The sequence below is a fragment of the Peromyscus eremicus genome, chromosome 10, assembly GCF_949786415.1.
Source record: "Peromyscus eremicus chromosome 10, PerEre_H2_v1, whole genome shotgun sequence".
In the NCBI taxonomy this organism is placed as follows: Eukaryota; Metazoa; Chordata; class Mammalia; order Rodentia; family Cricetidae; genus Peromyscus; species Peromyscus eremicus.
The window spans coordinates 79,583,501-79,598,380 of NC_081426.1; the positions used below are offsets into that span (position 1 = coordinate 79,583,501).

The 14,880-nt window shown below is 39.1% G+C and overlaps 1 protein-coding gene across 1 annotated transcript in view; it reads left to right on the plus strand.

The window, feature by feature from the left end:
- Positions 1-14,880, plus strand: part of Mob1b (MOB kinase activator 1B) — a 30,267-nt gene that overhangs the window by 10,783 nt on the left and 4,604 nt on the right. Inside the window, exons 2-5 of the mRNA XM_059274643.1 lie at positions 1,737-1,903; positions 3,381-3,474; positions 10,883-11,016; positions 13,988-14,151. Of these exons, the coding sequence (XP_059130626.1) occupies positions 1,737-1,903; positions 3,381-3,474; positions 10,883-11,016; positions 13,988-14,151 (559 nt within the window). The remainder of the gene's footprint in view (positions 1-1,736; positions 1,904-3,380; positions 3,475-10,882; positions 11,017-13,987; positions 14,152-14,880) is intronic.

Below are 14,880 nucleotides of genomic sequence, written 5' to 3' on the forward strand. Positions count from 1 at the left end.
ATATTTTGTTTACTCCGTCTATGTTGATTGAGAGTTTTGCTGGGTATAATAGTCTGGGTTGGCATCCATGGTCTCTTAGTATCTGCATTACATCTGACCAAGACCTTCTGGCTTTTAGAGTCTCCATTGAGAAGTCAGGTGTTATTCTTATGGGTCTGCCTTTATATGTTACTTGGCCTTTTTCCTTTGCAGCTCTTAATATTTTTTCTTTATTCTGTATGTTTAGTGGTTTGATTATTATGTGGCGAGAGGACTTTTTTTTGGATCCAGTCTATTTGGTGTTCGGTAACCTTCTTGTATTTTTATAGGCGTTTCCTTCTTTAGGTTGGGCAAGTTTTCTTCTATGATTTTGTTGAATATATTTTCTGTGCCTTTGAGTTGGTATTCTTCTTCTTCTTCTATCCCTATTATTCTTAGGTTTGGTCTTTTCATGGTGTCCCAAATTTCCTGGACATTTTGGGTCATGACTTTGTTGGTTTTACTGTTTTCTTTGACTGATGAATCTATTTCTTCTACCGTAGACTTCAACACCAGAGACTTGCTCTTCCATCTCTTGCATTCTGTTTGTTATACTTGCATCTGTAGTTCCTGTTCATTTACTCAGATTTTTCCACTTCCAGCATTACCTTAGTTTGTGTCTTCTTTATTGACTCCATTTCAGTTTTGAAATCTTGAACTGTTTCCCTCACTTGTTTAATTGCTTTCTCTTGGCTTTCAAGGGATTTACTGATTTCTTCCCATTTTTTGTTTGACTTTTCCTCAATTTCTTTAAGGGAATTTTTCATTTCCTCTTTTAAGATCTCTAATATCTTCTTAAAGTCATTTTTATGGTAGATATCTTCTGTTTCTTCTGTGTTGGGATGTTCAGGTCTTGCTGATGTAGGTTCTGATGGAGCCATATGGTTTTTATGTTGTTGGCTGTATTTTTGCACTGGCGTCTACCCATCTCTTTCTCCACTTGGTGCAAGCGGTGTCTGTGTCTGAGGGAGCCTCTCTTGGTCTGATTGATACTCTTGATCCAGTGGGAGCTCTTGGTCTAGTCGATGCTGATGGACTTCTTGTCTCAGGGAGCAGCTCTTAGTACAACTGGCGCTAGTGGGCTCTGTCTCAGGGAGTAGCTGCAGTCTTATAGTGTGGTAGATGGTGGTAGTCTGACCTGTCTGCAGGAGGTCTGCCTGCCAAGTGGCCTCTTAGTCCAGTTGGGTGCTGGCAGGCTCTGTCTCAGGGAACAGTTGCAGTCTCAAAGGGAAGGTGGGATTTGGGGGAGGTGGGGCTTGGGTTACAGGGTCTGATAGGGCATGGGAGTAGTCTGACCTGTGTGCAGGAGGTCTTCCTGCCAACTGGTCTGAAACTGGAACTGCAGTGGGTGGGGGTGTAGGGACGCAGGGTTGTACCCCTGGGCCCAAAGCCTAGGGGCTTGGGTGTTTGGGTCTGAGGATAAAGACTCACCTCTTAGTCCAGTCGTGTGCTGGCAGAGAGTTGCAGTCTCAGAGCGTGCTTTTTTTTTTTTTTTTTTTTAAATGTAGATTATAGTTTGTTATTCAGAGTGGTTAGTGTACTCTGGGGAACTGGATTAGTTACAGCTGAAAGTTCTTTTTCTCCTCCTGAGTTAAACTAGAGAATTTGTTTATATGTATTTTGGGTAGATAGCACAGTCATTATAATAACTATATTGTAGATTCTATTGGTAGTATTTATTTAAATAATGAATAACCCCCCCTTCTTTCTATTCATAGTGGTAGTCGCTCTTCAAAAACTTTTAAACCAAAGAAGAATATCCCAGAGGGTTCTCACCAGTATGAGCTCTTAAAACATGCAGAAGCCACACTTGGCAGTGGCAACCTGCGGATGGCCGTCATGCTTCCTGAGGGAGAGGATCTGAACGAGTGGGTTGCAGTTAACAGTAAGTGCCTTTCTGTTTCCCAGCAGACTCTGGATTGGGTCAGTGACCGTCTCATTGCAGGTGAATTTTGAGGTGTCTATTCTAGGATCTATGTAGCCTAATAGTCACAATATGGTGATGACAAATAGCCTAATATCACAATATAGTAATGTCATAATTCAACATTAGTCTTTATGTTATTTTATCTGAGTATGAAGTTTTACGAAATGTCAATAGAAGTTTACTGTCACTTTATTTTTTAATTATGTGATTAATTATAATGTGATTATATTTCTGGACGAAGACAGTTTTATTATTAGAAATAAAACAGTTTGTTTTTCCACTTTATTGATGAGGTCATCTTATCTATAAGATGATTTTTGTGACATCTCAAAGATAATCAGAATAAATTTCCAATGTGTGTGTACATTATTACAGGGTCTCACTGTGTAGCCCTGGCTGGCCTAGAACTCACTGTGTAGATTAGGCTGCTCTTCAATTTAGAGAGAGTCACCTGCCTTTCAGTTGCTGGGACTAAAGGTGTGTGCTCCTGCCCTGCCCTGCCCCTCTTGTCCCTTCCTCTCCTGTCCCTCTTCTCTCTTCTCCTTTCTTTTGACTCTTGTTTGTGCTTCTGTACTTCTGAGAGCTCATTTACTAATTTATTTAGTTATTTGAATTTTTCACATTTATTTATTTGTGTTTTGCATGTATGTGTTAATGTGTGTGGGTACACATGCCACAGGAAGTGTGATATGTGGAGAACAGGACAGTTTTTTTCTCTACCATATGGGTCCTGGGGATTGAACTCAGGTTGTCAGGCTTGGTGGCAAGCACTCTTACCCTGGGTCATTTTGCCAGCCTGTATATACTAATTAAGAAAGATTATGAATGGCTGTGTAGAACCCTGTGTTGTAGAAGACAAGATATTAAGTATAGAAGCAGGTAATTACTATCTGTCTGTATTTTCTCTGTTTGAGTTGCTAGAACTCAGTGTCTGTGGTGCTGGAAAAGCCATCAGTGTCCTCCTCCGGCCTCCACATGTACACACAGTTCACACTGGGTTGTGTATTCTTGGCTGCTTCCATTGTGAAGCCAGTGTTTTCCGAGAGTGGCTTTGGAATGCCAACCCATTATCATTTAAATTTGTGGTTTCATTATTACCAACATTTTTCATAGGATTTTATGATTATCTAGAAACTTTTGTGAGGGGGCGTTTTAAATTGTTACATTTCCTGTTGCGTAGTCTTTTCTTACTCTCATATAGTCTTTTGTATATTTTATATATAAATTTTTTTTATGTGAGTTGTCAATAATTTTTCACACTGTCTTCCTGCTCTCTAATACAAGCTCCTAATTTTAGTATACTCAGCAACTGGGGCTTTGGTGTGAGCTTTTCACCTGCTTTTGTAGGGAAAAATAACCTGGGATTCTGCTTAAATAGAGTGAAAGTTACTTTTTTACTGTTTTATTTTTCTTATAACGGACATTTGCTTTGCAGCTGTGGATTTTTTCAATCAAATCAATATGCTTTATGGAACCATCACAGACTTCTGTACAGAGGAGAGTTGTCCGGTGATGTCAGCTGGACCAAAGTAAGATACGGTTAATGACTGGTTTTCTTTGTCACTGTATGAGAAGGAAGTGTCTCGCCATGCACTTCCTGGGCTCTAGTAGTCCCTCAATGGCTTCCCTGTGACCTGTCTTCTCCTGCTCCCTCTCCTTACCAGGTGTCTTTCCCCATCCACCTGAGCTAGCTTCCTGGAAACTCCTTGCCAGTTACTCGGTTTCTTCTGAAAAGTTGTTTCTTCTATCCTTCTTGGACATTTTTCTTCTCTTCTGTTTCTTTTTTTTTAATCTTATGTTAATGTTTTAAAATGTCTCACCCTTGTTACAGGCCGGTCCTAACATTTCTTTCCCTATGGAGCTGCTTAGCGTTCTTCAGTGTAGATGTGCTCTTTCTGCTTAACTTTTTCATCTAAAAAACATTGTTTTTAGTGTGTGTGTGTGTGTGTGTGTGTGTGTGTGTGTGTATGTATGTATGTAGGTGTGTACATGTGAGTGCAACTGCCCTCAGTGGCCAGAGGCATCCAATTTCCTGGAAGCTGCCTCAGGTTGGAGCCTATCTCAGGGCCTCTGGAAGAGCTTTGCATGTTCCAAAGAGCTGTGGTATCTCTCCAACCCTATGATACGCTACTCTTTATTTGTTCTTTTAAATCTTAAAGCTGTTATTACCTCCTCAACAATCAGTATTGGTTGGGCCAATGCCCTTTTGAAGTTGGCTTTCAGTATTACTACTAATAAATGCCACTGCTATTTACTTAGTGATATGTAAATATATCATATATTTTGCTTCATATTCCAACATTTACCAGAAAATTACTGATCCATGTATCAACATGAACAAAAGAATTTAGTCAGCTGATCAAAGAACTTGCTGCAGAGGTGTGGGAGCTCAGGAGAGGTGTGTTGCTATCTTAGGAGGTAAACATACACTGGCCATTCTCACTAGAAAAGCAGAGAACTATGTTTGCTCTGCACTGCTGTCTTGCCCACAGATGTGAGTTTTCCCAAATCTCAGTTCCCTGCTTCCTTTAGGTCTTATCTGTTAGAACTGTAGCCAGTGGTTTTCACACCTCAAGGAACTCTTTATTTTGGAGAACTGTCCTTTATGAAACATCTGTTGTTGCTTTTTTGAGACAGTCTCTGTGTAGCCCCATCTGTCCTGGAACTCCCTGTGTAGATCAGGCTGGCCTCGGACTCAGAGATGTCTGTGTGCCTGCTTTCTGAGTTCTGAGATGAATGGTGTGTACCACCACACCTGACTCTCTGTAGATTTTTAACCAAAGATGCCTGTCCTTATCAAATTTGATTTTAAATGAATTAGATATCCCTTTGGCTAAATATTGTGGTTCAGATGACATTTCTATCTTGTTATTTTAAGATTTCTTAAGGAAAAAAAGGCATTGGAGAAATTAAATTCCCTTTTATAACTTGATTCCTGTTGGTACTATTGGTGTTTAGTTCAGATGTTTTAAGTTTCATGTGAAAATAGATGGTTTTAATTTTGCTGTTACATGGTTAGTTTGTATTGAGGAACAAAGTAGATCTGCCTTCTAAAAAGAAAAGCAGATTCCTCTGTAGCACATTGCCTGCCCACCTGCTCCTCTCACTCTCTGTCTTTTTCCTTAAGATAATCAATCACTCAATCAATCAGTAAATAAACAACAAACACAATTGTTTTGAGACTACATTTTACCTATGCAGCCCAGGTAGGCATTGGGATCTTTCTCAGTTGTGTTGGGATTATAGCTGTGCCCACCATGCCCAGCTCTTTTCCTTTTCCTTCCTTCCTTTTTGGAGAATTTTTTCCCCTAGAGACAGACTTTCTCTGGGTAACTCTGGCTGTCCTGGGACTTGCTTTATAGGCCAGGCTGGCCTCAAACTCACAGAGACCCACATGCCTCTGCCTCCTGAGTGCTGGGATTAAAGGCGTATGCTGCCACACCTGGCACTTTTTGGAGAATCTTTACTCTTGTCTTTTTTTTTTTTTTTTTCCTTTTTAGATAGTTTTATTATGCAGCCCAGGCTGTCTTGGAACTCTCAATGTAGATCAGGCTGGCCTTAAACTCAGATACCCACCTGCCTCTGCCTGCCAAGTGCTTAGATTAAAGGCATGTGCCCACTATGCCTGGCACTCTTGCCTGTTACTAATGCTAGGAGTTGTCCCAGTTCTTTATCTTTACCGACAGAGGAAGAATTGTACCATGGAGAGATGTTTGTTAATGTCAGCTCTGGAGTTTCCCATTGGGGCATCTTGTCAGCACTCATTAGCAATTCTTAGTTTTGATCTGGAGTATATGTGATCAACCAGTTGGTATCATTAGCCTTTTACCAAGTGGTACTAAATGATGTTTCTGAGGACTTGGTTGACATTTGCTGTTTATTGTGATTGGAAAAGAAATAGTGGGTATGTTGGAGCTGTAATTTACAAGTAAATATTGTGATGACAGAAGAGAATTTAAAAGAGAACAGTTGAGAATAAAATAGAGCCACCAATGAAGTCATTTGGTTGGTTGGTTTGTTTGTTTTTTCAAGACAGGGTTTCTCTGTATAGCCCAAGCTGTCCTAGAATTCACTCAGTAGACCAGGCTAGTCTAAAACTCTGCTTGCCTCTGCCTCCCGAGTACTGGGATCAAAAGTGTACGCCATCACCGCCAGGCCAGTGAAGTCATTTGTGTTAGTGACTTTTATTGTTGTAGTGAAAAAAAATACCTGACAGAAGCAACTTGAAGAAAAGCTCTGTTCTGGCTCACAGACTGGGGCGTTTCAGTCTGTTGTGGTGGGGAAGGCGTGGTTGATGGGTTGGCATGGGGTAGTGAGAGCTTTCATTGAGGATCAAAAGGAGAGAAAGCTCCAGCTGACACCTTGAAGGCCTGTCCCAGTAGTATACCAGCATCATTTGTAAAGGTTCCATAGTAAACCAACACCCGAGCCTGTGGGACACATTTCAAACTCAAACCATAACAAAATCTTAATTATAAACATAACAAAAGAAAAGAATAGGAAATCATAGGTTTAAGTGCTAGAGGTATAAGCAACATATAATTGTTTCATTTTTCAAAAAGTCTTAGGATCTTGAAAGTTGAGATTATTTGTAAAACTTCAGGACATTGAATATGAATCTTTGATTTACCATGTTTGCTTTTGATTTTGATATAGAAGTGAATGAACACCTGAAAATCAGTAACAAATGTAGGCAGACTTTTCTGTCCCGCCAGCCAGTTCCCAAACAACCACACAGAGACTTAATATTAGTTATAAATGCTCGCCTGATAGCTTAAACTTGTTTTTAACTAGCTCTTACCACTTAAATTAGCCCATTTCTATTAATTTATGTGTGGCCCTGAGGCTTGTTTACCTCATGTATGTACTTCTGATCCTGTTTACTCTACATTGTGACTCTTGAGATCCTCCCTTCTTCCCAGAGTCCTCCTAGTCTCTCCCGCCCAATCTCTGCTGACCAGCTATAGGCCAGTCAGCTCTTTATTAACCAATGAGAGTAATACATATTTACAGTGTACAAAGATTATTCCACAGCAAACAAGTTAACAAACGTGATTGTGAAGAAAGGGTAAAGACTTTCAAGTTTCTTAATGTAGAGAGAAAATATAAATTTAAATAATATTTTAATAATTTAATATAAATTTTTATTGATATTTCATTTATTTTTTAAAGATTTATTTTTATTTTATGTTTATTGGTGTTTTGCCTGCATGTATGTCTGTGTGAGGGTGTTGGATGCCCTGGAACTGGAGTTACAAACAGTTGTGAGCTGCCATGCAGAGCTGACAGTTGAACCCGGGTCCTCTGGAAGAGCAGCCAGTTCTTTTAACTGCTGAACCATCTCTCCAGCCTACCTTCTTGTTTTTTAAAGATTCATTTATTTGTTTATTATTTTATGTGTATGAGTGTGTACCATGTGCATTCAGGAGCTTGCAGGGGCTAGAAGAGGGTATCAGATCCTCTAGACTGGCATTAGCAATGTAGCTGTGAAGTACATTTGTGTGCTGGAAATTGAACCCAGATCTTCAGTAAGAGCAGTAAGCACACTTAACTGTTCAGTTATCTCTTCAGTCCTAAGTGTGGGAGTCTGCCAGAGTCCAGCTCTGACCTGCTCCAACCTTTTGAAGGGTTCTTGGTTGGAGGAGACAGGAATGAGGAAATATTAGGTAGAAAGATAGAAAGACAATAAGAAAAACAGAGACACAGTATAGCTTCGGGAGGGCCCTGGGTCAATACCCAGCCACCCAGAGCTTTATTCCAAAGGGCTTTTTATGATATGTCAAGGGGAGAGGCAAAAGACCTCCCCCTTGCAAGATCAAAGCACACCATACAGTCAAGTGTAGACCCTTCCAAACACCAGATAAACATGCCCTGACTAAATCATCCCATTATGCAGCCCTGATGGGTAAAGCAAGCTCAGATCCTCTGACCTTGAGTGATGTCTCACTAGGAACCCTCTGTGGGCCACCACACCTAAGTTCATGTTTCTTAAGTGAAATGTAATGATAGTTAAGTCCTACTTATAGTCTCTGTCTCTCAAGAGAGTCAAGAAGAAACAGGCTTAACATTGCATTGAGTATTTAAATTTTATAATAGAGAAAATTCTGACTGAGAGTGATTAACCATCACAGCAGGGTACCAGTAGGTGTTTGGGAGAATCTCCCTTTTGAGACTTCACAGTGGATTTGATGTCATTCTTCGTGCTCAGCAATGATAATAAAGGCTATTCTAAGAATGTTTATTAAGGTGTATCACTGCTTACAACAATTTTGGATTATTATTAAGGTGCAGATTTGATAAATAGAAAGGATCCTCATTCATATTATTGAAGATAATTTTTACCAGTTTAAATACTATGTAGTGTTTTTCTGTTATATTGCTATTTTGTTGGGCTCACTAGTCTATTCTTCAGTCAGATCAAACCCTGGGGAAAAGATTAGAAAACAGTTGATTTAAAAAGTGAAATATTAGCTGGGCAGTGGTGGTGCATGCCTTTAATCCCAGCATTCAGGAAGCAGAGGCAGGTGGATCTCTATGAGTTCAAGGCCAGACTTGTCTACAGAGAGTTCTGGGGCAGCCAGGACTACACAGAGAAACCCTGTCTTGTAAAACAAAACAAAACAAAAAAACAAACAAAACAAACAAAAAAAACCCCAAAACAAAAAAAAGTGAAGTAGTGCTAGGTGGTGATGGCTCTCATCTTTAATCATAGCACTTGTGCGGGAGAAGCAAGTGAATCTCTGAGTTAAGTCTAGCCTGGTGTACAGAATGAGTTCCAGGACATCCTGGGCTATACAGAGAAACAAAAACAAACAAACAAAAGAAACAGTAGAAGAAATGTTGGAAACTAAAAAATCTAAATGCCAATTCAGTTTATACATTTTTATGTTTTGGAGTTTCATCTATGTACTTAGTTCTTTAGGGCTATGTTGATGCACATGTACACTGTAAAGTTTGTAAGAAGAGTTCCTATTATCTTAAAAGTCAAGTAGGTGTGTGTGTGTGTGTGTGTGTGTGTGTGTGTGAGAGAGAGAGAGAGAGAGAGAGAGAGAGTTGTTTAAGAAAATAACTTGAGGGTTTGGCCTGAATATAGATCAAGTAACTGGTGATACTTTGTGCTTTAACAAATAAAGCTTGCCTGAAGATCAGAGGGAGGAGCTAACCACTAGGTAACCATAGAGGCCAGGCAGTGGTGGCACACACCTTTAATACCAGTACTTGGGATCTCACGCCTTAATTCCAGCACTAGGGAGGTGGAGACAGGAAATGATAGGGCAGGGCAGAGAGGACTATAAGCGGGGAGGAGACAGGAGCTCAGCTCCCTTTCAGGCTGAGGATTTCATAGAGGTAATGGCTGGCTGCTCTGCTTCTCTGATCTTTCAGTTCTCACCCTGATATCTGGCTCTAGGTTTTTATTATTAAGACCAATTAAGATTTGTGCTACAACTAACTTGTTTTATAATTGCATTTATTGGTAGATCTTACAAGGGTAAATTGTTCATTTTAGATAGGCAGTTCATACATATTTTTATTTATACATTTTGGGCATCTCTTCTACTGATCTGTTTTTCAGAGTAGGAGAAGTGCATTTCATTGTAGTGTTCTTGACCTTTTGTTTCTCACATGGTGGTTGCAAGTTAAATCAAAGGGTAATGTTAATACCCAAATGTGAACATTTTTGAGTTGCCAATTTCCTTTAAGGGTATATTAGTTCCTCGTCCTAATGTATAAAACTACTGAACCATTCTTACTTGTATTAGTTTTACTTTGAATTTTCTGTCATTCTTTATACTTAACCCCAAAATTAAAGCCCCCAACTAAAAATAATTACACTGCATTTTATGTAAGGAAGAAAAACAACTATAAAGTTTAGAGGTACAACAGAGAAGTAACAACTTCTACTTCAGCAAATTGTTCTACTCTGTATTAGAGAGAGCTCTTTAATTCAGGAGCTGTTCATGGCAGCCTGTGATTAAACCCTAGCACTTGAGAGGCAGAGTCAGGTGGATCTCTGAGTTCCAAGCCTGTAAACTGAGGCTTTTCTCTGTCCCACCCTGTTCTGCAGCCACATCCAGATAATCACTCAGAGGTTTAAATTAATTATAAATGCTCAGCCGGTAGCTCAGGCTTATTACTAACTAGTTCTTACACCTAAATTAACCTATAATTCTTACCTATGTTTAGCCACATGGCTTGGTACCTTTTCTCAATATGACATTCTCATCTTGCTCCCTCTACGTCTGGCTGGTGACTCCTTGACTCCACCCTCCTTCCCATCATTCTCAGTTGGCTTTCCAGCCTAACTTCATGCCCAGCTACTGTTCAATCAGTGTTTTATTAAACCAACTTAAGTGACAAATCTTTACGGTGTACAAGAGGTTTATTCCGGGGGCTGGAGAGATGGCTCAGAGGTTAAGAGCAGTGACTGTTCTTCCAGAGGTCCTGAGTTCAATTCCCAGCAACCACATGGTGGCTCACAACCACCTTTAATGAGATCTGGTGCCCTCTTCTGGCCTGCAGTCATACATGCTGTATACATAATAAATAAATAAATCTTAAAAAAAAAAAAAAAAGAGGTTTATTCCACAGCACAAGCCAGCCTGTTCTACATAATGAGAGACTTTTTTTGAAAGAAAGAAAGAAAGAAAGAAAGGAAAGAAAGAAAGAAAGAAAGAAAGAAAGAAAGAAAGAAAGGAAAAGATAGAAAATCAGACAGGTGAGGCAAACATCTAAATAGAAGATGAGTTTGATCTGATCTCCTTAGGTTGGATTGTGATAAAAGCAAAACAGGCTACTGTTGGTTAAAAATGTGTACTTACTTGGAAGAACAGATTGTTTAAAACATGTTTTTGTATACATTCATCATACATATACTTGGACATGCACATCTATACCTCTCTTCTGATGTCCTGTGCACTTTCTGTCTTTCCATTGCAGATATGAATATCATTGGGCAGATGGAACAAACATAAAAAAGCCTATCAAGTGCTCTGCACCAAAGTATATTGATTACCTGATGACCTGGGTTCAGGACCAGCTAGATGATGAAACGTTATTCCCATCAAAAATTGGTAAATTATTTTATATAATTAGGATAAATCATGCTGTATTTAATTTTATGTTTCTATAATTGCTCTCTCTCTCTCTTCCTGTCCTACCCATTTGAGCAGTTCCTTGGGGCTGTGTTGATGAGCGTGTTTATTATGCAGTTTTCAAGAAGAGGCACCAGAGCTTGCTAACCCAGTCATGACATAAGCAAGCTGTCGCATATAAATGGATTTTTTTCCACCTTTACACCTAGTGTTTTAAATACTAGTTAGTTGAAAGGCTAGACTTAATAGAAATAAGTGATCTACTTCTTGACTTGATTTTTATTTGCTAAAATTTTTGTGATGTCTCAGATTAAAATATTACTGACATTTCTAATGAAGTTACTTTTGAGTGTGTTTTAAGTTCTTTTTTGCTTCCAAGACAGGGTTTCTCTGTGTAGCTCTGACTGGCCTAGAACTTACTCTGTAGACCAAGTTCAAGGCTGGCCTTGAACTCACAGAGAGCCACCTGCCTCTGCCTCCCGAGTGCTGGGATTAAAGAGTGGGCCCAACATGCAAGGCTCCTTTTTTTTCTTTTCTTTCTTTCTTTCTTTCTTTCTTTCTTTTTTTTTTTAAAAGAATTATAAATATCTAGTAGGTTTTCTTTTCAGTAGCAAGTTTCAGACGGAAGCTTATTACTGATAGCGAGTTACCACATCAATCAAAATATTTCTAATTTTATACATTTCAAGAGTGTTCTTTTATTCCTTTTCATACTAAATTTATTAAGGATATACACTTACAGTTTTAAGTGGTGGACAGGTGAATTTATGATATAGGGAGGTAATAAAATCTGTCCTATCATAGAAAAAAGATAATGGATAATAAGACAGCTAATAATACCCATCACACTCATGTTTATTTTCTTTTCTCCAAAGTTTACATGGCTTATATCTAATTTTATACTTATAATAGAGAAGAATGTGGTTTTTACAACTCATAAAATTAATCTTAAAGATTTTATTTCATTCTTTTGTTTTGAGATTAGGATCTCTCTTTGTAGTTCAGGCTGGCATCAAGCCGGTGGCCATTCTGTCTGAGCCTCCTGAGTGTGGTTACAGGCATGAGCCATCACAAATCACATAGATTTTTAAATCAAGGTATGTGAGAAGAAAAAAACAGATTTGAGGATTTGGCTTGACATAGATTGAGTTACTTGTTTGGTGTATTTGCTTAAAGGTAGACCTATCAAGTCTAAATTGTTGCTGTTAGACAGTTAATGTGGGTTTGTACCTTTTCAAGCTATTACAACTATGTTTTCAATGAACCCTTAGAGTGTTGTCAAACAACTTTTGGCTAACATTGTATGCTTTCATTAGAGCACTGTTCTCTGATCTTAGGTCCTGTTTGTGTGTTTCAAGTTTTCCTAGTAATGTCCCCCCTCTATAGCTAAAGAAGATCATTGCTAATGCTTTTATGCAGTGCTGTGTCTAGAACTGTGGGCTTTCAGGGTTTTGGTTTTTTTTTTTTGCTATTTTACAGTGTCCTTTGACTGTGGTGTGCTTGTTTCCTTGTGATTTATAGTGGTGTGAAAATGACGCTGAGCCGGGAATACCAGTGTGTGCTTGGATTGCCAAATTCAACGTTTAGAATTTAGGATTTTGTGTTCTTTTCCTTCTTTTTAAAAATCTGCTTATTACTATTATGTGTATGCATGTGGGGGTCAGAGGTCAACCTTGTAGAGTCAGTTCTCTCTTTCACCTTTATGTACATTCTGGGGATTGAATCAGATTATCGGTCTGGCCCAACAAGGACTTTTACCTGCTAAACCATCTCACTGGCCCAGATTTTTATTAAAATTGAAATATTTTATATATTTGTTATATAGCGTGATGCTAATATAGATTTATAGTAAAATAGTGTTACAGTTAATCCATTTTATTCTGTTATGAAAGCAGCTATAATTACCCAACTGATAAAACCTCAATATGGTATATTATTAGTTTTATTCTTTTTTTTTTTTTTTTTGGTTTTTCGAGACAGGGTTTCTCTGTGTAGCTTTGCGCCTTTCCTGGGACTCACTTGGTAGCCCAGGCTGGCCTCGAACTCACAGAGATTCGCCTGGCTCTGCCTCCCGAGTGCTGGGACTAAAGGCGTGCGCCACCACCGCCTGGCTATTAGTTTTATTCTTATATTTTATATTAGATCTTTAGACTTGATTATCCTGTGTGTTTGCTACAGATACTATGTGTATATATCTCTGACCTGCATTCTCTCATATCCTATCCCTTTAACATGGTAACCATGGTTTCACTCTCCAGATACTCTTCTACTCAAAATATAAATAAGATTAAGAAATAGTCTTTTTGGCTCTGATTTGCTGTTTGGATAATATCCTCCCAAATTCAAATCTCCTTATTTTATTTTTACTTTTAATTTTTTTGAGACAGGATCTTGTTATGTATCCCATGTTGGTCTTGAACTCACTATCATCCTGCCTCAGCCTCCCAGGTGCTGAGATTACAGACATGTGTCATTATGCCTGGATCAGGATCTCCCTAAGGCTAAGTTGTGTGTGTGTGCACCTGATATAGTAAGATCATTAACTGAAGTGGTTAATACATTATTTATGTTAGCACATATTTGTGTGGAGCTTATGCTAACAAATCTAATAGTTTGGGTGTGAGTTCTAGTTGTGCTGCCTCTTAGGTGTTTGTTTGTAAAGTGGTAGTGTGTTAGACATACAATGTGCCATAAAGAAGACTCATTCTTATGTTTAAAAAGCTCTGCAGTTGGGCTGGAGAGATGGCTCAGCCGTTAAAGGCTAGGCTCACAACCAAAAGCTCTGCAGTTTACTTTCATTCATGATGTGCTAAGAACTGCTCAAAGATTTTACAGGCATGAAAATAGGGATTCATAGACACTACATCTTTCAGCCCTGTTGCTACTTGATGGCAAATCATGCTGCTTTGTGCTCTTTTCTTACTAACAGAGGGGCTTATCTTTTTACTAGGTGTTCCATTCCCGAAGAATTTCATGTCCGTGGCAAAAACAATTCTCAAACGACTCTTTAGAGTTTATGCTCACATTTATCACCAACATTTTGACCCTGTGATCCAGCTTCAGGAGGAAGCACATCTCAATACATCTTTCAAGCACTTTATTTTTTTTGTTCAGGTAGGTTGACTTATAAGCTTTTGTTGCTTAGTTTTAGAATTCTGTGATGAATACATGGTGCATATACACTGTCAGAACAGAACTTGTTATCTCTATCTAATCTACATCCTGTTTTATACTTTCCAAGATGATAATGATGGGCCTTTTGTTTCTTCATTTCTTTAGTCTACCAGTTTATGGTAGGCAACTCTTAAAAACGGTTCCAAGATGCCTTGCCTTGCTTGGACTGCGTCAATTTCCAGGCCATATGAAGAGGCTAAATAAGAACTCTGAATAGTGAGTCAGATATGATGGTACTCGCCTATAATCTTGGCACTCGAGAGGCTGATGCATAAGGATTGAGTTTAAGGCCAGCCAGCTATTTAGCAAGTTTCAGGCTATCCTAGGCCATAAGATCCTGTCTCAACAAACAGATGGTTAGACAACAAAGCCAACCAAGTAGGAAAAAACGGAATCAGAACGTGAGCTCCACCTGTTGGGCACACCTACAGTGAACTTGGTCTCAAGTGTTCTAGCACGCCTTCTCTTTTTTTTTTTTTTTTGCTTTTTCGAGACAGGGTTTCTCTGTGTAGCTTTTCCTAGAATTCACTTGGTAGCCCAAGCTGGCCTCGAACTCACAAAGATCCACCTGCCTCTGCCTCCTGAGTGCTGGGATTAAAGGCGTGCGCCACCACCGCCCGGCTAAGCACGCCTTCTCTTAAACCTCTACTTTAAAGGGAAAATTTCAGA